Raw genomic sequence first — 25100 nt, forward strand, 5'->3', positions numbered from 1 at the left:
GCATATGACCTTGTCGGCGCACAGTGCCACAGGGTCATATGAAGATGGATTTGTGCAGTGATGTGGCGGCAGGCTGTATAAGTGAAAAAAAAATTGATGAGATAAACAATTGTATTTATTCTCCTACTGAATCTTAGATATACCATAGATTTATGATATGTTTATTGTTATATTATGCATATTGTTTTTTTTTTCTCAGCTCAATGACAGTGTTCCCTGTCTCACAGAGCTCATATATATGAACTACTGACCTTTATCTATCTCCTGCTGTCAGAAGCTCAGTTCACTGCCAGGAAAGTGTTTTATAGCTGTAATTCCTTATTGGTGAAGGACGCTATAGACCGACTGGAGAAATATTGTCAGTTGCATAGCTGAATATCAACTCTTTCAGGCAGGGAAAGAAGAAAAGGAGCACAACATAGATATTTGTATGCTGTACACTGTACATACACATGTCATATCATACCACTAAAGGTACCCATACATCTAGCAATTTTGGTGGCCAATAGACTAAGAAACAGATCTCTCTCTGATTGGAGAGAGACCTGTTGGGCGCCATAAATTGCAGGTCAATTCTCAATCGACTGCAGCAAGAAATCATGTGGGAATCGGCCTTCGATGGCACTGTCCCCGTAATGTTTTATGCCCCCCGGTACACGTGCAGTTATACTTTACCTGCCACTGTCTGCACTGCCGTCCTTGTACTAACACATTTGTGATGGAAGTATGGTGGACAAAGCAGCGGACACAAGCAGGCAGCTTGACAGGTAAAGTATAAATGTACGGGGGGGGGGGGACATTAAACATTAGGGGGGACATCGAGGTTTCTGTCACATTCGTTGTTTGCAATTATCACAATTGATACAAGCCACCAATTTAAGCCTGAAATTGGTCGCATCATTGATTCGGCATGCTCTTGGCGGCAACAATTTTCATCCAATTCAATTAGAATGATCAAATCAGATGTTCAATCGCCAAGTTGTGTGATCTATGTGATTATCTGATAACAAAACTAATTTAGATGTTTTTCCTTACCAGCTTCTCCTTCCTTTTTTTGCAGCAGGGGCTCAGAATGCTGAAATTTAGGAATATTATTCATAGCAAGAAAGGTGGTAAATTTTACTCAACATAATGTGGCTGGTAATACTGATATGGCTACTATTGCTTTATGTTATACTAGCAGACCCAAGCCCGTTTAAAAACGGGCTCTAGGGTCTGTTTCTCGGCGCCACATGTTACTGCGCGTGCACGCGACGCACACGTGCGCGTGCACCCACCCGCTGCACAACCAAGCCGCCTGCTCACACGCCCACCTGGCTCCCTGGCCCGTCCTCCTGTCTCTGTGAGGCTGGGTCCGTGCTGCGCACATGCACAGTAGCAAAAAGCACGGACCAAGCTACACAGGGACAGCGTGACGCAGGGACACAGGGGTTTTATTATAGAGGATATGATGTTTCACTTTAACAGAATCAGAAAAATTGCTAATCTTCAGTGCCAGAATGTAAAAAAAAAAAAAAAAAGCTAAAATCTGTTTCCCTTTTCATATAATCCTTAATGCTAAGAAAATCAGCATAATATTGTCTAGTTTTAAGCAAAATACAGTAAATGATTTCAACTTCAAAACTTACTAGTTCAGTACATTTTAAGCTCCAATTCAGAATTTAAATATAAGTGTTTTGCATATTTTCATTTCCTTCCATATTTAATATTCAAGAGCTAAATAATCTATTTAATATACCGGTTATTTTTTCATTGCTTTTCTGCATATTTTACTGTTGAAATGAATGAAACCCTCTGAATACATTTTGCGAGTAAAGAGGTATAGCATTAAAACAAGGAATAAAAATGTATTTGGTTAACTGCTGGAAAATGTTTCCATAATGAAATCAACCTGTGCTGGCACAACCTTGTACCTTTCCCAATGGGTTACAGCCATACTCATGAATGTATTCATCGGTATTTATGCCTGCCATGATGGATAATTCAACAGCCAAGCAACCATGCAAATTCTACTATGAGCATGACTGTTTGCCAGCACTTGCCAAGACACATTATCATCTCCTGTCCTTTTCACTGAACACTTTTTGTTATAAATTGCAGCGAGAATTTTGAGAAAATAAAGAAGAAAATGAAATACTGTTGTGGGCTTTAAATGTGGAAATTTTTGCTTATCTGCTGTTTATTTATTTGATTAGGCATTTAGCAGCAATGCTGTAGAATAAACACTCTTCCCATCTGTTTGGAAGGGTGCCCTTGCTGTTCGCTGCCTGTGTGTACATTATTTCATTATTTGTGAATACCATTTCCGACTTCTAATGCTCTGTCTTGATTTTGGGAGTAATGTTTGCACCCTAAATTATAGAGGAAAACATTCCAAGACTAATTTTATAAATTCCATATATTTTCATTTAATTGTCACAAACATTTATTTAGTCCTTGTTTATAAAGTAATGTGAAATTACTCCTTTCTGTATTAAAGGAGAAACAGAACGTCTGGAGAGTTTTCACAATACACATTTCTATGCTTCATCTGAGACAAAAGTTTTGCTTAGTCTCTGGTATTTATGCTACATGCAGTCCCATTATAGATACTATGGCGCAGCAGATAATTGGTAGAAAGCACATAAAATAATTGCTACATATATGTGCTTTCTACCAATTATCTGCTGCGCCGATTTTTGCAATTCTGTGGGTAGTTATTTTGTGTACATTTTGTTTTTGCACGGAGGTGTACAGAGGCGCTGGTAGGATAAAAGTCAATAAAAGGTTTAAAATTGTTTCGGTTGTGGTGGTGGACCAGCCAACCAAAGACAGACACATGTACTTGTAACAGAGGTGCCAAGCAACTCATCGAGTACATGTTGTGTATTGCTCCTGTCTTTTATTGCCTGAAGAAGCGGGTTCTCACCCGTGAAACGCGTTGCGACTGTCATTAGGAGCAAACGAATAAATTGTATATTATTTGTATTATTACAAGTACATGTGTCTGTCTTTGGTTGGCTGGTCCACCACCACAACCGAAACAATTTAAAACCTTTTATTGACTTTTATCCTACCGGCGCCTCTGTACACCTCCGCGCATCTAGAAGTCCACCCTTGGTGGAAGGGTGACATACCCTGCAATTTCCTCCTATCTACAGAGAGCGACGTCTTAATCCTGAGTGGGGACAGGCTTGTTCTCCCCACCTGCCTTTACAGTGGTTGCCTTGGAGGTAACCCTGGTTTGTGAGTATATTACTTACTTCTCATAATACTATCCCTCCCTTCTTATACATACTACACCATATTGGGCTCTCGGTCTTCTACCCTTATACATTTTGTTTTTATTCCAGTTGTGCTCCCATTTTTGCCTCAGGAAGCAGGGTCACGCCCGTGAAACACGTTGCATTTGTGGAGTTTAATAAATTATTTGTCAATTCTGTTTTATCGAGACTCAAGTAAGTTTTCTTTTTTGCAAGAGGGAGGTAAGTCCACCCTAACATCCCCCTCTGATTTTAAACGGTTTTTAAAATGTTTTACTCTACTCTGTATACCGAGCTTTTTCTGATCTTCTAGTCCACCCTGGGTGGAGGGGTGCATCCCCATCTACTATCTACAGAGAGCGACTTCTTAACCTGAGTGGGGTCAGGTCCTAATGCTCCCCACCTGCATTTAAAGTGGTTGCCTATGGGTAACCCGTGTTTGTGAGTATATACACATAAAATTGTATTGAACTCTTCATTTTACCTGACAATACTGCACCATATTGGGCTCTCAATTCTCTTCTTGTCTTTAAGCATAAGTACCCTTGTGTATATTGTACTTTTTCACTGGGTAACCTCAAGTTATTCTAAGAAACAAACAAACATTGAAAAATCTCTAAGAAAGGCAGGAATTGAACCACTTAGTCTGCCATAGCCAAGGATTAGGTCCAGTTGGTCCTTGACTGTTTTAACTTTGAAAGAGGCAAGTAAGGTTTGTCCAACAACATGAACTGAATCTCCTAGATTACATAATTGGGAAAATATATATCCAAAAATGAATGTGTATATGAGGACTTCCACAAGTTAAACACGCTATACAGAGACATCCTTTCAATTAGAACGTGTCCTTGTTTATTTTACCAAACTTACATTTAGGATAGTTACCAGTATATTTGTGTATCATTATTGGTGGCAGTTATTTCTGATGAAAATCATGCTTTGCTGAGTAAAATCTCATTGCAGTCTTTAAATCCCTAGGGTAAAGTGGCATAGACTGAAAAAAAATATATATGTATATATATTCAGTATACTGTAAATAACTTTCTTCCTTGACGATAATGATGATCACGCCTGCTGGACGTACTTATCAAGATGTCATAAAAGAAACACAAAACACCAGAAAGAGTTTACAACAGAAGTATGACAGGTAAGTAGAATGTAGCCTGCTTGTTTTCATTTTGATAACTTGCTTATGAAAGTGGCTAAAAATGTTGATTTTACATTTTCAAAATGAACCCTAATTTGCTGTGAAATACGGTGAAGGTGACTCATGTAAGTGGTATCTGCCATTATTTATTGTACATACTTTGTGTTACTCCATTTGTGTACAAAAATCTATATAGAATATGCTGTATACAAGTCTGTTTGTAACAGAGTGCTTCATTTCATCTTTAGTCTGTAGATGCCATAAGTTTTTAGGAAACTTGCTGGAAACCATGGTAATAACACACAGCTTGGTGTAAAAGACAGAATTCTGCTCTCTTTGTTTGTCTTATTAGTGCTTAGGTACAAACAAAGCATTTTTATACCATACTGCTTAGTTGGCTTCACTACATTTATTCAACAAAGAGAAGGGTTTCTGCACTTCCAGAGGAATGCAGGCTGTATGTTAACAAGGTCTGGATACCCTCATTGCCTCTTTGCTATGTTTGACTCACTTCTCATCACTACTTCCCAACCCCCCACCCTTTCTGCACAAGTTCTTGCCAACTATGCTATATAAATACTAAATAATAATAATAAATAATAATAATAACTACTTCAATGACAAATTTGCTGTCATCAGACAAGACATCTCTTTACATCGAGCCTCCTCTGCCCCTCCTGTCCTCCCACTACTGCTAATCTCCCCTCCCCTCTCCTCTCTTAGGCCCACCTCCATTGATGACGTTTCCTCTCTACTCTTATCTTGCCTGGTCACTACATCCCAACTTAAAGGAATACTGTAAGGGGGTTGGGGGAAAATGAGTTGAACTTACCCGGGGCTTCTAATGCTCCCCCACAGACGTTCTGTGCCCGCACAGCCACTCACCGATGCTCCGGCCCCGCCCCCGGTTCACTTCTGGAATTTCAAGCTTTAAAGTCTGAGAACCACTGCGCCTGCGTGGTCGTGTCCTCGCTCCACTGATGTCACCAGAAGTGTAGTGCGCAGGCCCAGTATGGTCTTTGTCTGGGCAATACACTTCTGGTGATATCAGCAGGAGCGAGGATATGGCAACGGAGGCGCAGTGGTTTTCAGACTTTAAAGTCTGAAATTCCAGAAGTGAACCGGAGGTGGGGTCGGAGCATCGGTGAGTGGCTGCGCGGGCACAGAATGTCTGCGGGGGAACATTAGAAGCTCCGGGTAAGTTCAACTCATTTTCCCCCGACCCCCCCTACAGTATTCCTTTAACTCCTTCCCCTCTGACATGCTTTGTATCATTGCTTAATGTTGTATTTTCTCCCCTATTTATTGTGCTGTGTTGTGTCATATGTTGATGCTTTATAAACAAAACTAATAACAATAATTATCATAATTTCTGGTGACTGATCCTTATGTAAACTCAGCACTTGGCTCACTGCCCTATGGAGGGAAGAGGGGAGTGAACAAACAATAGAGAGCAAACAAACAAGAGGAAAGCCGGGCACCATCCAAATGGCTTTCTTCCATAAAGGGTGCATGTACACAGTACAAATTGTATACATTTTCCATGTGTTACACTGTCCATGTGGTGTAGCAGTGATGCGGAGGTGGGTGTTCAGATTTAGAGCGCGAGTTGGGCAAAAACGGTGCCAGAAATCTGGGTACATTAGGCATTGCCATAGGCCGTAATGTGAATTATGGCTAGAGTGACACTCAGTCAGTAATTTGGGTGCCGTCAAGAGATGGAATCCAAATTATGATGAAAACAGCGTAATTCGTCTGCCAATAGCTGACAGCTGAAATACGCTTTACCCCAGAGTCCGCTGGGACTTTTCCAGGAGCAGGGTGAGACATTTTCGGCTTCACTCTGCACCCAAATTTCCTGGTGCCTTAATTACAAGTACTCCTAGAGCGGCACTTCAGCTGTTTCGCATTCTATGAACGCTTGTTCATGTGCTCACAAACAGTAGTGATCTGTGACAAATGGTGGGTAGCTGCCTGTAGTTAGTGGTGGTTTCTATAGTACACACAAGGGGGGTTTCTCAAGCACACTCCTTTGACTTCAAAGTGAGGTGCAAATGCAGTCAGACCACCAGAGCACAGACAGGACCAGTATCATTTGTATATGTACATATTAGCACACTCCAAACAGCGTTACTGAATAAATCATTTTAACGGAATTCAGCAAATTTAACAATTGCAGTTTCACAGTGACAATCCAGTTGGCAAAAATTGGCAAAAAAAGGTAGTCACCAAATGTATGGCAACCAAAGTCTACCAAGTAAGCCCAGTCTAACTGGATATATTAGGCAGAGCGGTTGCTACAGAGTCTAGTATTTGTAGCATCCAATCAATGAGTCTTCTAAACTGGCAACAGACACCGGCCACAAGCTGTTTCGGGTGATAGACACTCATCCTGAAGCCAAAATGTGCACTCCTAGCCACAATATATGGGTGTGGAAGCACATATATTTGGTAATGTTGCCATTACCCAACAGCTATGATTAAGGACCACACTGGTCTGAAACATGTAAGTGATCTGTGCGGTTGCTTGTTATTTTATTGCATACATCCACATTAAAAAGCTACTCGATTTGAGGCATTGTGCAGATCATCCCTCTTCCACAAATTATGTCAGTTCCACGCTCATTTGTGTTATTGTTTTTAAGAAGATGTTCAATCCTAAATCAAACATAAAGCGTCTGATCCAATTCACTTTTTCTCCAAAGTTTTCTCCTAGGAGATAATTTTTTTGTCTTCTGCTTTATTACTTTTTGGTACTTTTTCAATTGCAATGTGAAAAGTTGTTTTACATAGAACTGTCAAAATTATTCTCAGTATGTTTTTGCTTGCTGGTGGGTTAAAAGGCATTTTATTGGTAAGATGTGAAAATATCACCTAGGAGAAAACTTAGGAGAAAGTGTGAATTGGATGAGGCCCAAAGTGTCTAGTCTATGGAATAAAGAAGTCGGGCTATGCAATAAAGAATGGTGAATGTACTGTAACACATGCATCAGAAAATTGAGATTCTTTTGAAAAAGGTGTAGGGTAACCAATATGTTAAGGGCCTGTACACACTGCTGCGCTTTTTAATCGCAAGGTCTTTTGAAAAATAATGAAAATCGTGGAGACCTGTACACACTGGTGCGATGCGCTTTTCCTATTCTCATGAAAGCTTGCGATTTAAAAATCGCATGCAATTTTAAAAGCGCAGCAGTGTGTACAGGCCCTAAGGTGTATTTGTGTATGTACATGTTTCTATGTATATGTAAAGAAGTAAAATGTATTTATATATTTATATACAAGTGCCAACAGAACTGTTTGTATATTAAATAAACAGTTGGTGTGATCCAAAAATGTCAAGTTTCTCCCAAATGTCATTTTCATGCAAGGATCATTTCAGGATGAAAAAAAATGATTCATGCAAATAATTATATCTACCGTCACTAACTTCGAATAATTTGAAATCTACAAACCCAGTCAAGATGCTGATGAATACAATTAACATAAAGGGACACAAAATTGATTTTGTACCCAGAACAGAATATCAAGTGTATATATTTATTCCTGAATCTGTAGTCAGTGGGTTACTGTTAGCTGCCACCATAAACTAATTGGTGTACAGCAACTTTGTGTTGAAAGATATCATAAAACATAATGCAATACAGTAATAGCTATGTTTGCTTATATGTTAGTGGGCAGTGATAATATTTCAAGTTGAAAGGGACGCTTATTCCAGGAATAAAAAAAATCAGTTTTACTTGCCTGGGACTTCTACCAGCCCCCTGTCCCGTGCCCACACAGCCACTCACGGATCCTCCGGTACCCCGCCGACAGCTAGTTTCGTTTTCGCTGACAGGGAGTCGACAAGCTTTCTGCGGCTGCGCAGGCCTGGCCACAAGTATCCTTCTTCATGTTCCTGTCCTCAATAGTGTCCTGCGCAGGTGCAGGATGCTATTGCGGACAGGAACGCGTAGAAAAATATGCCTGTCGGGCCTGTCAGCGAAAACAAAACTAGCTGGCGGCGGGGAACTGGAGGCTGCCTAAGTGACTACGAGGGCACGGGATGGCTACTGGGGGCTGGTAGAAGCCCCAGGAAGTAAAACTGATTTTTTTTTTATTCCTGGTTTAAAGGGACTCCGAGCTCATCTAAAAAATAAAAGTTGTACTCACCAGGGGCTTTCTCCAGCCCAGTGCTGGTCGGGAGGTCCCACGCCGGCGTCCTGGCTCCTCTCCTTCTCCCCGCTCCGGAATGGCTGACAGGCCGCAGCCCGGGCGACACTCTCCCGAGTGTCGGGCTGCTCCTTCCGCATATGACGCGGATTACGTCACACGCTGGCCGCCTCGCATCATCACGGCGGCCGGCGTGAAAGTACTGCGCATGTGCGATTAAAGCGCGCATGCGCAGTACTTTCACGCCGGCCGCCGTGATGACGCGAGGCGGCCGGCGTGTGACGTAATCCGCGTCATATGCGGAAGGAGCAGCCCGACACTCGGGAGAGTGTCGCCCGGGCTGCGGCCTGTCAGGCATTCCGGAGCGGGGAGAAGGAGAGGAGCCAGGACGCCGGCGTGGGACCTCCCGACCAGCACTGGGCTGGAGAAAGCCCCAGGTGAGTACAACTTTCATTTTTTTGTTGAGCTCAGAGTCACTTTAAGTGTCCCTTTAAGGAGCAGTTGTATCGGCATATGGGCTCCTCACAATATTGACATGTTGCAGAAGTCATAGAACTTTGAATGTTACTGTTCTGTACCAAAGCACACTGAAGACAGATCTGCACTGTACGTCTTGGTGTGCAATCAGCTCTGAAGGTAGTTTTAATCACATAAATCAGGTTAATGTTATTGTATTAACATTAGTATTTAGCACAGAAATCTTTGTAGCAAGAACTGTCAGTTAATGACATTAATGAAATGATTATAACTATGCAGCAAGGTTATTTTTTTAGCTCCTATTTCATTGTGAAACAAAATTGCATATGTGGGGTCCTGTAAGGGTCAGTACTATGTCCAATCCTCTCAAATGTATTTATTAACAGTTTAGTAGATGGAATACAAAATAATTTTGCCTTACATATTTTTGTCTGTGATGATTATGGCAATCAGGTGAACATTTGTAATTGGTCACCGTGCAATGATTTGTGGCCGCACAATGCTATATTTTTTTGTAGCCGAGATTTCATAGTTATGCCTGTATAATATGAGATGCTTATTATATTGGTCATACATGTATACCCTCCGTATGTAACAGTAGCCTGGTTTCTCATGGATTATACATTCAATTGCAGGCTGGATGCAAAGACCCAACAGGAACAATTAGAAATCCATCAGCAGAATGTAATTGTTAAGAAGCAAATTGAAAGGTATGTAATGAAATCTCTGTGACAAAGGAAAATTAATGTTTTATCTCACACATTTTAGCACGCTGAACAGAAAATTGGTGAAACTCATGGTGCTGGATATTCTTTTCATTTAAAGCAGCCAGGCATAGCAGACAACTACGTACCCCTAAATATCCAGGATACTTTCTACCTGGTTAATAGCTGAAGGTGCAGAGTAGTTGCCTGGTCCATCCATGGTAAAACATCTCCCCGTGCATTCTAGTGCCGGTTGTTTTCAGTAAGGGAGGTTAAAGGAGAACTGTAGTGAGAGGTATATGGTGGCAGCCATAATAATAATACGAACATTTATATAGTGCTTTTCTCCTGTCGGACTCAAAGCGCTCAAGAGCTGCAGCCACTGGGATGCGCTCAGGAGGCCACCCTGCAGTGCTAGGGAGTCTTGCCTTGAACTCCTTACTGAATAGATACTGACTCTAGCCAGGATTCGAACCCTGGTCTCCCATGTCAAAGGCAATGCCCATAACCAGTACTCTATTTGCTTTTAAGCAATACCAGTTGCCTGGCAGCCCTGCTGATCCACTGTCTCTAATAGTATTAGCCACAAACCCTGAACAAGCATGCAGCAGATCAGGTGTTTCTGACATTTTTGTCAGATCTGACAAGATTAGCTGCATGCTTGTTTCTGGTGTGATTCACACTACTGCAGGCAAATAGCTCATCAGGGCTGCCAGGCAACTGGTATTGCTTAAAAGGAAATCAATATGGCAGCCTCCATATACCTTTCACTACAGTTCTCCTTTAATCCTACTTTAAACCAACTCTTGTTGTAATAAGCTGAATTTCTGTTCACTAAGTTTTAATTATATACTGTAACTGTTTATGTGGTTTCTGTTCTTAAGTCAGAAAAAACTTGAATAAAAATACACATTATTTTAATACAAATGTTATTTATGCCCCTTAATTAATTAATATCTGTCATATAATATATCCACATCTATTCTTCAAAATCTTAATTTCTCTTCTTCTCGCTTGATTGCAAAGTATTTTCCCCTTGTCTATTGTTGTCATGTTACCACCTTCAAGGTTCCTCATTGTTTCGCTGGTCTGGGCCAGTGGAGGAATGATAAAATTGTTGTTTTTTTTTTTTGTGGACATCTGTTGGTTGTAGTTGACATTTGGAAAAGGCTGCGTGCTAACCCATTGTCAGCAGTGTGGTGGTACATTAGCATTTTTAACAGCCCAGGTGGTGCTCAGATGCTGTTAAACATATGTACCATATGTGGTGCAGTACTGAGAAACACTGCCTTTAACCACTTGCCGAACGCACACTCATACCGTGCGGCGGCAAAGTGGTAGCTGGAGGACCAGCGACGCACATCTGCGTTGCCAGGTGCCTCCCTAATAATCAGGAAAGGCTGCTCGCGCGAGCGGCTGTTTCCTGTTAGATCACGGAGCGGGTCTCCGTGAATAGCCTGCGAGCCGCTGATCGCGGTTTGCAGACTAAATGTAAACGCAGGAGACATTTGTCTCCTTTGGTTACATTAAACGGCGCTGCTGCTACAGCAGCGTCGTAAAGCAGATCGGCGATCCCCGGCCAATCAGCGGCCGGGGATCGCCGCCATGTGACAGATGACAGCCTGTCACAGGCTGCACAGCACGGATAGCGTCCTGTGCAGCCCCGATCACCAGGAGTGTGAGGGAGGAGAGGGAGTGTGCTCCCCAGCGCAACACCGAGGCAGGCAGGAACGATCAGACCCCCGCTGCACATCATCTCCATAGGGGGGGGCGATCTGATCGCTCTGCCTGCAACCTGATCTGTGCTGGGGGCTGCAGAGCCCACCCAGCACAGATCATAAAAAACATGCTGGTCCTTAAGGGGGGGTAAATGCTGGGTCCTCAAGTGGTTAATAAAGCTGACATCAACTCAGGCACCTCTTTGACAGTAGGTGGAGGCAACCATATCTAGATATTTTGTGTACAAATTACATAGAAATGGATAATCTTAAAATGTGTATATAGTGTAGGAGAGAGGAGGCAAGGCTGGCACTGCACTTCAAGATTTAATGGTATCAACCATCATTGGTAGGTAAAAACAGAGACTCACAGTCAGCTGGTCAGGCAATGTTACTAGCAGCTAAGTGGGTGCCAGGGTCTTTGGTCCTCCACAGATAACCGTTTTGCACCGCTGGCGCTAGTTCACTGCAATAGAGGGAGTGGGCCGTGACAGCGTGAGTTAAATGGCTCATGCAGCGGCGACACTTCTGCCTACATCAAACAGCTCTGCCCCTTGTAACCATGGCAACACCCGGAGCCCTGTCAGCCATTCAAAGTAAGGCGCAGAGGCATCCTTGTATCCTAGCAACCTGCCGTGGTGTGTTGCCGCGGTCACCGCCGCGAGCTCTGACAAGCCTGCTAAGAATGGGTGCGACAACAAAGTCGCAGACCGTGGGAGAGAATCCTGGGGGACACTTACTCATTAGAGGTCCAATTGGCAGGCAAATCAGTGCCCTATGGCAGTGGGAGGCGCGAGCCAGAGGCAGAACTGGTACATATGCTAAAGAAAGCTAAACCAATGAAAGAGAGGCACCAAGTAGGGTGAGTAAAAGTTAATGTATAGCTAATCGCCCGCACTGTTAAATACAGTGTACCATGATCGATCAGCTATAAAGGACCAGGGATACAGAGAGGGGGGGGGGGGGACTCCAGGCCAAGCATAAATAGTGCAGGAGAGAAGGAAGCTGCACAGGCCTGCGCGGCAGTTAAAATTGGCTGCGCATGCATGTGCAGGTTAAGAGAACATGATGGAGAACATCAGGAGAGGAAAGCCACCTGAAGATATGTGTAGAAAGAGAGATGGGGATGTGTGTTAGAGTCAGGGGAGAGGCCGCATATAGAAGATGGCAATATAGGTACAGTATATAATAGTAGAAATATTCATATTAGAAGATGACAGTACATGTATTCATTTTTCTAGAACACAAGCTAATTCATTATCATTTAGTCCCATAGGTCCTAAAGCATTAGTTCACATGATCCAACAGGCCTCGTTTTGTAACAGGGTATGTTCCCTGTCCCCACCTTGATGGGCATATGGTACAGTTTCTAAGGCAAAAAACCTCATGCACTCAGGATTTCTTCCATGGCATAGTGCCATGTGCTTTACCAATCTGGTGGTTTTAGTTTTGGACTTCAGTGAGCGTAGATGCTCCTTAATCTGGTCTGCATTTCACGAGTAGTTTCTTCAATGTAGAAATGATCACATGGGCATAATGAACAATAGACTACAAGCAGGAAACTACATCCCTGATCCTAATGGGGAACCCTATAAAATAGATTGTCCATGTTAAAGAATCTGATCACAGATCCCGCAGGTTCCTCAACAATAATCGCCAGGTTTTTTAAGGGTATTTAACCAGTTTCCCATTGACGGTTTTCTATATTCTCTGCTTGTCAATGTATCACCCAAAGTAGGAGCTTTCCTAAAGGTTACCAGAGGGGCTGAGCATGTTACATCAGCAAGAAGGGGGTCACCTTGTAATACGTACCAATTCCCGTGAAGGATACTTTTAATGGTGGTGGCCATTGGAGAATATACAAAAACAAAGGCTTGTCTCCTTATAGTATCAGGATCACTTGTATGTGTCTCCTTCTTTGGCCATCTCCTGATGAGCTCAGTCCTGCGTCTGAGAAAAGCTTTCTCTTTGGCCTCTTCCAGTAAGAGGGGGTCATAGCCTCTGAACTGAAGCCGTATTTTCAAGTCCTCGGCTTGTTCAAGGTACCTCTCATCTTCGCTGTTGTTTCTGCGGAGACGCAGGAATTAGCCATAAGGTATTGACTTTGTGACCCAAGGTGGATGAAAACTATCCCTGTGCAGTATCGAGTTAGTGTCCATTTCTTCCCTGTACCCTCTTGTTGTGAGTTTGCCACCGGCAAACATGATTTCGAGGTCCAGGAAACTAATATGTTCCTGGTTGATCTCAGCTGTAAAGTACATGTTTATCTGGTTACAATTCAGATAGTCCATGAAGGAGGTTAATTCCTCCTCACTACCAGACCAGGACGTCGTCCACATATCTCGAGCATCTCCTGAGACAGCTACAAAAGGGGTTGGTGGCTTCGTGCACGCAAATCTCCTACCAGCGTGCCAGGAAGAGATTTGTGTATGTGCAAGCCACCGCCATCCCCAGACACCTGATGATACCAGGTTTCCCTAAACAGGAATCTTAAAATGTGCCAATTGCAGTTCTACAGTAAATTTGCAGGGATGGATTCAATACTTAGCAAAGGACATGCAAATCAAATTACTGCTAATCATTTATCTTAAAGCCCATCCAAATTTCTCATGCTGTCCCTACAAACTTCTGGTTCCGGCCAAACTGGAATTTTCATTTTTGTCAAATTTTTTAAAAATCACTGAATAAGCGAATGGTTTGATTCTGATTCTATAATTATTTTACTGGTGTCCTATTACTCACTTATATTATAACCTTCTGTCTTCTGTAGAATGAAACAGGAGCTGTCAACTGGAGTGAAAGTAAACACTTCTCTTCTTTTGAATAAACTGGTAAGATTCATTTACTTGATTTAAAGCATATGTATAATATAGTTATAAGTTGCACCTTAACCAATGAGAATGTGCTGTCCTCACCATCATATTTCTCTTCCTAAATAGAACAAGAATAATATACTTTAAACCACTAAGTTGATTTACTAAAGCCATGAAAATATTAGATACTTGTTACTTGTACAAAAGATTAACTAACAACCATTATGAAAGATGTATAAATAAGCATTCTGCTCAGCTGAAGGTGCCTGTTCATTGGAGTAATTATTACGGTCGGTGGTGCTGCTACTAATAAAATATTGGTAATTAGAATTACCAATATTTCACTATGTACTACTCGGGCTTTCCCTCTCCTTCAACACTTTCAAACAAGCCCTCAAAACTCATCTCAAGGAGGCCTGCCTCACATCGCTGATGCCCTGACTTTCTCTTTCAACAACCTCTTGATGCTGACCCTACTCCTATCATGTCTCCACCTCCTCCCTGTAGATTGCAAGCCTTTGGCAGGGCCCTCCTTCCATGTATATCCTAAGTGATCGTGCACTCTGCCCACAGAAAAGTGTGAACTTGTATTATTGGGACTACTACTCCAGTGTATGATTTGGCACTGTGTAACTTACTGCTTATTACCTGTATTGCGTGTCACCCCTATTATCATTGTCTGTAATCTTATTTATTGTCCAGGGCTGCGTAATATGTTGGAGCTATATCAATCCAATAAATAATAATAATAAAAAGGAGAGCCCTTGCAGTGCTAAAATCCCAAGTCCCATCTTCTTTTCATGCCTGCACAAAGCTTATTGGTTTCTCTCATGTTCTTGTGGGTGTGCTCGATGTGCTCCAGTTTGCCTCCATAACTCAAAAACATACTGTTAGATTAATTTACTTTTTTCAATATGGAACCTAGAGTGTAGTAGGAACATTAGACTGTAGGGACATATGATGGGCAGTCAATGATGCAACTGCTTTAAAGTGCATAACCCTGCAGAAAATGTGTCGAAACTATTTAAAAGTTTAAAAACAAAACTTCAGTTTAAATTTAAGGAAAAATGTTTCAAGTATTACTTTATCATGTTCAGTATTAACAGACAGCTTTTTTTTATCATTTTTAATAAGATAAATATAAACTCACAACATTTACAACCAGGGTCTAGAACTCCCAGCTTTGTACATATTTAACAGTATACAGCACTACACTGAGTTAAGGTGGCCACACACCATACAATTTTTAAACATATCTGTTCGATTTAAGAATTGCAATCAATTTTTCTAACTGATTGTAACATTTCAAAAAATCTGACTAATGTACCACACACCTATGTTCAATTTTTCCCCAATTATGATCAAACTGATTGGAAACTCTGTGAAAATTGCTTGGGTGTGTATATGAATAAATTGAAAATCTAACACACACCATACAATCTTTAAAAAAAATTGAAGAGAAATATCTGGCATTTCGGATCGATATAAATCGAAATAAACGGGAAATCCGATCGGCTTTTTCAGTCGAATGAAAAAAAAAGATTTCCATTTTTTCGGGAGATACGTTCGTTTTTATCGAATTGCTGTAAAATTGGATCATTTTATTGTATCGTGTGTGGCCACCTTAAGAAGGACAAACCCTTTTTCCTAGTAAAGGTGGCCACACACAATACAATAAAATGATCCGATTTTACAGTAATTCAATAAAAACGATCGTATCGCTCAAAAAAATCGAAAGCTTTTTTTAATTCGACTGAAAAATCCAATCGGATTTCCCGTTTTTTACAATTTAAATCGATCCGGAATGCCAGATATTTCTCTTCAATTTCTACTAAAGATTGTATGGTGTGTGTTGGATTGTTAATTTATTAATATACACAACCTAGCAATTTTCTCTGAGTTTCCAATCAGTTTTATCATAATTGAGGAAAAAATTGAACATAGGTGTGTGGTACTTTGGTCATATTTTTGAAATGTTACAATCAGTCAGAAAAATTGATTGCAATTCTTAAATTAAACAGATATTTAAAAATTGTATGGTGTGTGACCACCTTAACCACTTGAGGACCTAGGGCTTTCTACCCCTTAAGGACCGGCCACTTTTTTTCCATTCAGACCACTGCAGCTTTCACGGTTTATTGCTCGCTCATACAACCTACCACCTAAATGAATTTTGGCTCCTTTTCTTCTCACTAATAAAGCTTTCTTTTGGTGCTATTTGATTGCTCCTGCAATTTTTACTTTTTTATTATATTCATCAAAAAAGACATGAATTTTGGCAAAAAAATGTTTTTTTTTTTACTTTCTGTGCTGACAGTTTTCAAATAAAGTAAAATTTCTGTATACATGCAGCGCGAAAAATGTGGACAAACATGTTTTGGATAAAAAAAACCCATTCAGTGTATATTTATTTGTTTGGGTAAAAGTTATAGCGTTTACAAACTATGGTGCAAAAAGTGAATTTTCCCATTTTCAAGCATCTATGACTTTTCTGACCCCCTGTCATGTTTCATGAGGGGCTAGAATTCCAGGATAGTATAAATACCCCCCAAATGACCCCATTTTGGAAAGAAGACATCCCAAAGTATTCACTGAGAGGCATAGTGAGTTCATAGAAGATATTATTTTTTGTCACAAGTAAGCAGAAAATGACACTGACAAAAAAAAAAAAAAAAAAAAGTTTCCATTTCTTCTAACTTGCGACAAAAAAAAAATGAAATCTGCCACGGACTCACCATGCCCCTCTCTGAATACCTTGAAGGGTCTACTTTCCAAAATGGGGTCATTTGTGGGGTGTGTTTACTGTCCTGACATTTTGGGGGGTGCTAAATTGTAAGCACCCCTGTAAAGCCTAAAGGTGCTCATTGGACTTTGGACCCCTTAGCGCAGTTAGGCTGCAAAAAAGTGCCACACATGTGGTATTGCCGTACTCAGGAGAAGTAGTATAATGTGTTTTGGGGTGTATTTTTACACATACCCATGCTGGGTGGGAGAAATATCTCTTTAAATGACAATTTGTTAATTTTTTTTACACACAATTGTCCATTTACAGAGATCTTTCTCCCACTCAGCATGGGTATGTGTAAAAATACACCCCAAAACACATTATACTACTTCTCCTGAGTACGGCGATACCACATGTGTGGCACTTTTTTGCACCCTAACTGCGCTAAAGGGCCCAAAGTCCAATGAGTACCTTTAGGATTTCACAGGTCATTTTGAGAAATTTCGTTTCAAGACTACTCCTCACGGTTTAGGGCCCCTAAAATGCCAGGGCAGTATAGGAACCCCACAAATGACCCCATTTTAGAAAGAAGACACCCCAAGGTATTCGGTTAGGAGTATGGTGAGTTCATAGAAGATTTTATTTTTTGTCACAAGTTAGCGGAAAATGACACTTTGTGAAAAAACACAATTAAAATCAATTTCCGCTAACTTGTGACAAAAAATAAAATCTTCTATGAACTCGCTATACTACTAACGGAATACCTTGGGGTGTCTTCTTTCTAAAATGGGGTCATTTGTGGGGTTCCTATACTGCCCTGGCATTTTAGGGGCCCTAAACCGTGAGGAGTAGTCTTGAAACGAAATTTCTCAAAATGACCTGTGAAATCCTAAAGGTACTCATTGGAGTTTGGACCCTTTAGCGCAGTTAGGGTGCAAAAAAGTGCCACACATGTGGTATCGCCGTACTCGGGAGAAGTAGTACAATGTGTTTTGGGGTGTATTTTTACACATACCCATGCTGGGTGGGAGAAATACCTCTGTAAATGACAATCTTTTAATTTTTTTACACACAGTTGTCCATTTACAGAGGTATTTCTCCCACCCAGCATGGGTATGTGTAAAAATACACCCCAAAACACATTGTACTACTTCTCCCGAGTACGGCGATACCACATGTGTGGCACTTTTTTGCACCCTAACTGCGCTAAGGGGCCCAGAGTCCAATGAGTACCTTTAGGCTTTACAGGGGTGCTCAAAATTTAGCACCCCGCCCACTTGCCAGGACAGTTAAAAAAACCCACAAATGACCCCATTTTGGAAAGAATACACAACAAGGTATTCCATGAGGGGAATGGTGAGGTCATTGAAAATTTAATTTTTTGTCACAAGTTAACGGAAAATGACACTTTGTTAAAAAAAAAAAAAAAAATTCTGCTAACTTGTGACAAAAACTAAAATCTTTTATGAACTCACCGTGCACCTCACATAATACTTTAGGGTGTCCTCTTTCCAAAATGGGGTCATTTGTGGAGTCTGTCCTGGCATTTTAGGGTCTCTGCAATCATTACATGTATGGCCAGTATTAGGAGTTTCTGCTATACTCCTTATATTGGGTATACAAGTAATGCACTCTGGGCTGAAAGGAAAAATGAACGGCAAACATACCTTGCTCCACATCAATGGCAGATCTTCCTCCACATCAATGGCAGTGATAATCTCAGGAGAGAGACACCCCGTGCCACCCTGCACTCAGGGTGAGCCACCAACTTATGTGACTGGGCCTCAGAACTTTAGTATACAGCATTATGCCTGTAGGATACAGCAATATGCCTGCCAATAGAGATGACTCTGTGTGGCATTAAAGCATCATCATAGGCCCAAATCACATATAAACCGGGGGTGTCCACACTCAAGGGAAATTCAAACATGCCGTCTTATATCGCCAACCCAGGACAGATCAGCAATATCAAGCATGGAAACCGATCCCTCTTCCGACTTTTATGCTTACCCGTTTGGTTTTCAAGCTTACCTCTCCTCTCCCTGCGACAATGTGCGAAAGACCACTGAGTGTGTGCCTACTCCTGTGTCTGGAGTTCCCTAGGTTCTAATAGTGTACCTGCTCGTGGTACCTCTCAAAACACGGCCCTACGCATAGGCCAGGCTGGTCAGGACAGCGGGGACAATAATAAACGGTGTCAGTCCTTGTTCCAGCCCTGCTGCAGACACGGCAACGTTTTCTTCGGATGCGTTGACCTGGGGCACACGGAAGCTGATAGGCGTAATGCCTTCCATGCAGTCGGCTAGTTGCATCTGGGGGGGGGGGCCTGGCACCTCCTGGATACAGGATGTCCAGAATGATCTCTTCCTGAAATTGGAGGAAAGATCCAGTTCTCCCAGCCTTACTGTAGAGAACAAAGCTGTTATAAACTGCCAATTGAATCAGATAAAAAGACACTTTCTTATACCAGCGTCTTGTTTTCCGGGTAATTAAATAGGGCGCTAACCTCTGGTCATTGAAGTCCACCCCTCCCATGTTGACATTATATTCGTGGACGACAAGGGGCTTTTCAATGACCTTAGTTGCCCGTTGAATTTGGACTATCGTGTCTGTGTGAATGGTGGACAGAAAGTAAACGTCCCTCTTGTCCTTCCATTTCACCGCGAGCAGGTCTTCAGTACGCAAGGCGGCCCTCTGCCCCCGTTCAAGTCTGGTGGTAACGAGCCGTTGGGGGAAGACCTGGCGACTAGGCCGCGCAGTGCCACAGCATCGGATTCTTTCTAACTTTAAGTGCTGAAAGAGGGCCACACTTGTGCAATAATTGTCCACAAAAAGATGGTACCCCTTCTGGAACAAGGGTGACACCAAGTCCCACACAACCTTTCCACTGCTCCCCAGGTAGTCAGAGCATCCGACCGGCTCCAATTTTGAGTCTTTTCCCTCATAGACCCTAAAACGACATGTATAGCCTGTGGCCCTTTCACAGAGCTTATACAGTTTCACCCCATACCGGGCGCGCTTGCTTGGGATGTACTGTTTGATGCCAAGGCGCCCGGTAAAGCGTAAGAGGGACTCGTCTACGCAGATGTTCTGTTCAGGGATATAAGCATCTGCAAATGTTGAGGACAGGTGGTCTATGAGGGGCCGAATTTTGTGGAGCCGGTCATAAGCAGGGTCTCCCCTTTCATGACAGGTTTCGTCGTCGTTGAAGTGCAGGAAGCGCAGGATGGACTCAAATCGTGTCCTGGACATGGCAGCAGGGTACAAGGGAACATGATGTACTGGGTTCGTAGACCAATACGCCCGCAATACATTCTGTTTCATTAGTCCCAAGTGAAGGATAAGGGCCAAAAAGATTTTAATGTCAGAAACTTGGACTGGTTTCCACCCGAAAGGCTGGGCATACATGCTTTCCGGGTGCTCGGTGATGAATTGTGTGGCTTTACGGTTGGTCTCAACCACAATTAAGTCCAAGAGAACCTGGGTGATGAGCAGCTGCAAAAAGTCTAGGGCCGTTCCTAGATGAGCTGTCGCCACCTGGACTCCAGACTGGGCGGTGAAAGGGGGCACTACGGGTGCGGCGGAATCAGGGGATTGCCAATCTGGTTGTGCCAGCACCTCTGGGAGTCTGTGGGTACTACGGGCCCGTCTTCTTCTTGGTGGCTGCGACGGGGGTACTACTGCACTTGCCACCGTACCAGTTTCAACTTCCATGCTGACGCTCACCACTTCGCCAGGGTCTACAGAAGTACTGGTACCAAGTCCGGGAGATGCTGCGCTGCTGGTGCCTGCCTCACCAAGAAAACTATCAACAGCGCTAGCACCACCCTGCTGCCCTTGAGGCGGATCCTGCGCCACCTGCGGTCTAACGACTTGGGGTCTGGTACGCCTGGCTCTAGCCGGGACCATAGCCTCGTCATCACTTTCGGTCAGGGAACCACTGCTTTCTACAGGTTCAAATTCGGACCCAGAAGATTCGACGGATGATTCTTCCCAAAAGAACTCATCCGACTGGTCCATGTACCTGTATACCTCGTCATCGGAAAGCCCCCTTCTTGCCATTTTGGATTGCTAAATTTATGGGGTTTTCCTCCGAGACTACCCAGAAAAAAAGAGCACCTACCTAGCAAAAAGGGAGTATTTGAGAGGTATTGGGGTTGGTGGGAAGTGGGGTCTCAGAGGCAATCAAACAATCACGGGACAATCAAATACAATTACAGCACAATCGACTCCAATCACAGCACAATCAAATCTGATGCACTCGGAAGGTGATGGGGGGAGGGTGGGATTGGGTGCGGCGGGAAGTGTGGTCTCAGGCAATCAAACAATCACGGGGCAATCGAAGCCGATCACGGGACAATCAAATACAATTACAGCACAATCGACTCCAATCACAGCACAATCAAATCTGATGCACTCGGAAGGTGATGGGGGGAGGGTGGGATTGGGTGTGGCGGGAAGTGGGGTCTCAGGCAATCAAACAATCATGGGGCAATCGAAGCCGATCACGGGACAATCAAATACAATTACAGCACAATCGAATCCAATCACAGCCCAATCAAATCTGATGCACTCGGAAGGTGATGGGGGGAGGGTGGGATTGGGTGTGGCGGGAAGTGGGGTCTCAGGCAATCAAACAATCACGGGGCAATCGAAGCCGATCACGGGACAATCAAATATGATTACAGCACAATCGAATCCAATCACAGCACAATCAAATCTGATGCACACGGAAGGTGATGGGGGGAGGGTGGAATTGGGTGTGGCGGGAAGTGGGGTCTCAGGCAATCAAACAATCACGGGGCAATCGAAGCCGATCACGGGACAATCAAATACAATTACAGCACAATCGACTCCAATCACAGCACAAGCAAATCTGATGCACTCGGAAGGTGGTGGTTGGAGGTGGTGGGGGGGAGGGTGGGGTTGGGTGTGGTGGGAGGGGAGGGTGGGGTTGGGTTTGGTGGGAAGTGGGGTCTCAGGCAATCAAACAATCACGGGACAATCGAAGCAGATCACGGGACAATCAAATACAATCGCAGCACAATCAAATACAAGCGCAGCACAATCGAATACAAGCGCAGCACAGTCAAATACAATGCACTTGAACGGTGATTGGGGGGGGGGGGGTCTGAGGGCGATTTGAGGGGGTGGGGGGTTGATCAGGAGCCTGCACGGGGCAGACTGAGTCCTGATCTGATGAGAAAAGAGATAGAGGACCGAGAGCCCAATATAGTGTAGTATGTAATAATAGGGGATGGGATGTAATATGAAATGCAAGTATTATACTCACAAACCAGGGTTGCCTCCAAAGCAACCACTGTTCAGGCAGGTGGGGAGAACAAGCCTGTCCCCACTCAGGACTAAGACGTCGCTCTCTGTGGATAGAGGGAAGATGTAGGGTAGATCACCCTTCCACCAAGGGTGGACTTCTGGAGCCGCAAAGGTGTACAGAGGCGCCGAAAGGATAAAAGTAGCTAAAAGGTTTAAAATTGTTTTGGTTGTGGTGGTGGACCAGCAAACCATAAACAGACCAAACGGCTGTTGATTTTCACAGAGGTGCCAAGCATCTTCACGACTACACGCTGTGTATTGCTCCTGTCCGTTATTGCCTGAAGAAGCGGGTCCATACCCGCGAAACGCGTTGCGACTTTTTTACTGGGAGTAATTGAATAAACTGTATATTTGTTTTGAAAATCAACAGCCGTTTGGTCTGTTTATGGTTTGCTGGTCCACCACCACAACCAAAACAATTTTAAACCTTTTAGCTACTTTTATCCTTTCGGCGCCTCTGTACACCTTTGTGGCTGATCTGATGAGAGGCAGACACAGGGGGTTACTGATCAAAGATCAGTTAGTGATTGCTGGGGAGGACAGATGTAAACAAAGAGCAGGGGATGTAATCAGAAGGGGGGTATTAGGGCAATCGAGGGCCTGGGCAGGTGATCGGTTACCCCCGCGGGGTAGTTAGGGTCTGCTCTGATGGGTGGGGGTGCTGAGGGGTGATGGACAGGTGATAGACAGGTGATAGACAGGTGATCAGAGGGGGATCAGGGGGTAAGGTAGCTGTATACAGATGTATACAGTATACAGGGGGGTAGTCTGGGATGGGGTGTGGGGGTGATCTAAAGGTAGGGGGGGGGGATCAGGGGTGACTAGGAGGCAGTTAGGGACCTAACGCAGGGGATAGCGTTTAAAGTTAGTGATAGGTGGGGGGGTTGGGGGTTTTAAAGGGGTGCAAGGGTGCTGGCAGGGGTCTGCTGGGGTGATCAGGGGGGGTATGAGGCCTGGGGTGGGAGATCAGGGGGGCTGTAGGCCAAAAAAACCATGTGTGCTGGATACTCACAAAAGGCTTCCTCCTCGCTGGTGGTCTCTGCAACAATGAGACCATGAGGCGATGAGGAAGCACGTATAAGGCACTTTGTTTACCTAACAAAGTGCCTTATACTCAGGGATTGGCTGATCATGCGGATTCCTCCGCTCGCCGGCTCTGCTAAGTGGCCGGCGAGCGGAGACAAAATGCCCGTGCATCGATCCCGGGCGGAGGATCACGTCACGGATGACGCGATCGCTCCGCCCATGCCCTTAAATGGACCGCCGCCTCTGTGGGTGAGCCGGTCCTTAAGGGCTCCACTTCCCGGCCGCCCCTGTGCGTTAGGCGGTCGGGAAGTGGTTAAGACTAAGCTTTATTATTTTTCCCAAAAATTGCATCCAGACATTGCTGTTCCTTTCCTTTACAAATCTACTATGCTTTGCAAACTTAGTCTAATTATAAAAATAATAATTCCCAAAACAATGTAGAGGCACAAATCAGGTGGATTTAGTGCCCATTACTAATGAAATAGAATGCCTAAAACCCAATTTTATGAGATATTGTTAGGGGCTTGAAAGGGGCAGGTGCTTTGGCACTATGGAAGAAAAACTACAAGAGGAAGAATTGGCCACAGATACTGAAGCTGAAATGAACTACGGCCAATAAGTGACTGTTAGTGTTAAGTGCCAAATAGGAGAGGTAGAGGTAGGAAACAACATTGACTTTTAATGACCAGTGGGGCAGTGCGCTTTTGATGTTCCCTGCCTATAAATTCAGAAGACCTTTTTACTTTGTTGTGCACAGTGCCAAGAGCTGCTGTTCTTTTCTGTGTACAATCCTAGTTGTCAGATATAAAAAGTAACCTTACAGTCGTAACCAGCAACTGATAAACTCTAGTTAGCTATATGTATGATAGTTTGGGTTGCTGACTAAAGTTGAGTTTTAATAATTCCCTATTTCATAAAGGGTGATTTGAACTCATGGAACAATGGTAGGTTGCAATATATATACAGTGGGATGTGAAAGTTTGGGCAACCTTGTTAATCGTCATGAATTTCCTGTATAAATTGTTGGTTAAAAAATTGTACATTAAAAAATGTCAGTTAAATATATCATATAGGAGACACACACACTGATATTTGAGAAGTGAAATGACGTTTATTGGATTTACAGAAAGTGTGCAATAATTGTTTAACCATATAAGCCTTTTGGACGTATAGTATACGTCCAAAAGGCCGCATGTGCGCTCCCGCGGCCGATCGTGCGTGTGCATGCACGCTCCAGGGCTGTGGTTCGTTAGCCCGGGGATCAATGAATCGGGACATGGTGCCTGATCATTGATCCCTTTCCCCGGCAGAAAAAGTGACTGCTTCTCTCGGAAGCCTCGCTCTTTCTGCCTCTTACGTCCCCCCTACGTCCCTCTAAGCGTACATGTTACGCTTAGAGTGACGTAATGTAAAACTCATGGTTGCCATCTTGTGGCCAAATACTAAAACTACATGTACATGCTAAAAAAATAAAAATAAATACATATTCACATAAAAAAAAGTACTATTTAAACCCCACCCTCCCAAAAATACCCAAATAAAATGTTTAATAAAAAAAAAATTACAATAATAAAAAAATGTAAATATTTACCTAAGGGTTTAAACTTTTTAAATATCCATGTAAAGATTAAATATTTCTATTTTTTTTATTATACGCTTGTAAATAGTGATGGATGCAAAATGGAAAAAATGCACTTTTATTTCCAAATAAAATATTGTCACCATACATTGTGATAGGGACATCATTTAAATGGTGTAATACCCA

General features: G+C 43.1%; 1 protein-coding gene and 1 long non-coding RNA gene across 4 annotated transcripts in view; one reads left to right on the forward strand and one right to left on the reverse strand.

The window, feature by feature from the left end:
* Positions 1 to 18840, reverse strand: part of LOC137563223 (uncharacterized) — a 58955-nt gene extending 40115 nt beyond the window's left edge. Inside the window, exon 1 of the long non-coding RNA XR_011030294.1 lies at positions 18643 to 18840. This is a non-coding gene — a long non-coding RNA (uncharacterized lncRNA). The remainder of the gene's footprint in view (positions 1 to 18642) is intronic.
* Positions 1 to 25100, forward strand: part of FAM227B (family with sequence similarity 227 member B) — a 468573-nt gene that overhangs the window by 432291 nt on the left and 11182 nt on the right. For all 3 annotated transcript variants that reach the window (XM_068275409.1, XM_068275408.1, XM_068275410.1), the window contains 3 exons: positions 4311 to 4389; positions 9651 to 9725; positions 14208 to 14268. In XM_068275409.1, coding sequence (XP_068131510.1) covers positions 4311 to 4389; positions 9651 to 9725; positions 14208 to 14268 — 215 coding nt within the window. The remainder of the gene's footprint in view (positions 1 to 4310; positions 4390 to 9650; positions 9726 to 14207; positions 14269 to 25100) is intronic.

The sequence above is a fragment of the Hyperolius riggenbachi genome, chromosome 3 (assembly GCF_040937935.1).
Source record: "Hyperolius riggenbachi isolate aHypRig1 chromosome 3, aHypRig1.pri, whole genome shotgun sequence".
Taxonomy (NCBI): Eukaryota; Metazoa; Chordata; class Amphibia; order Anura; family Hyperoliidae; genus Hyperolius; species Hyperolius riggenbachi.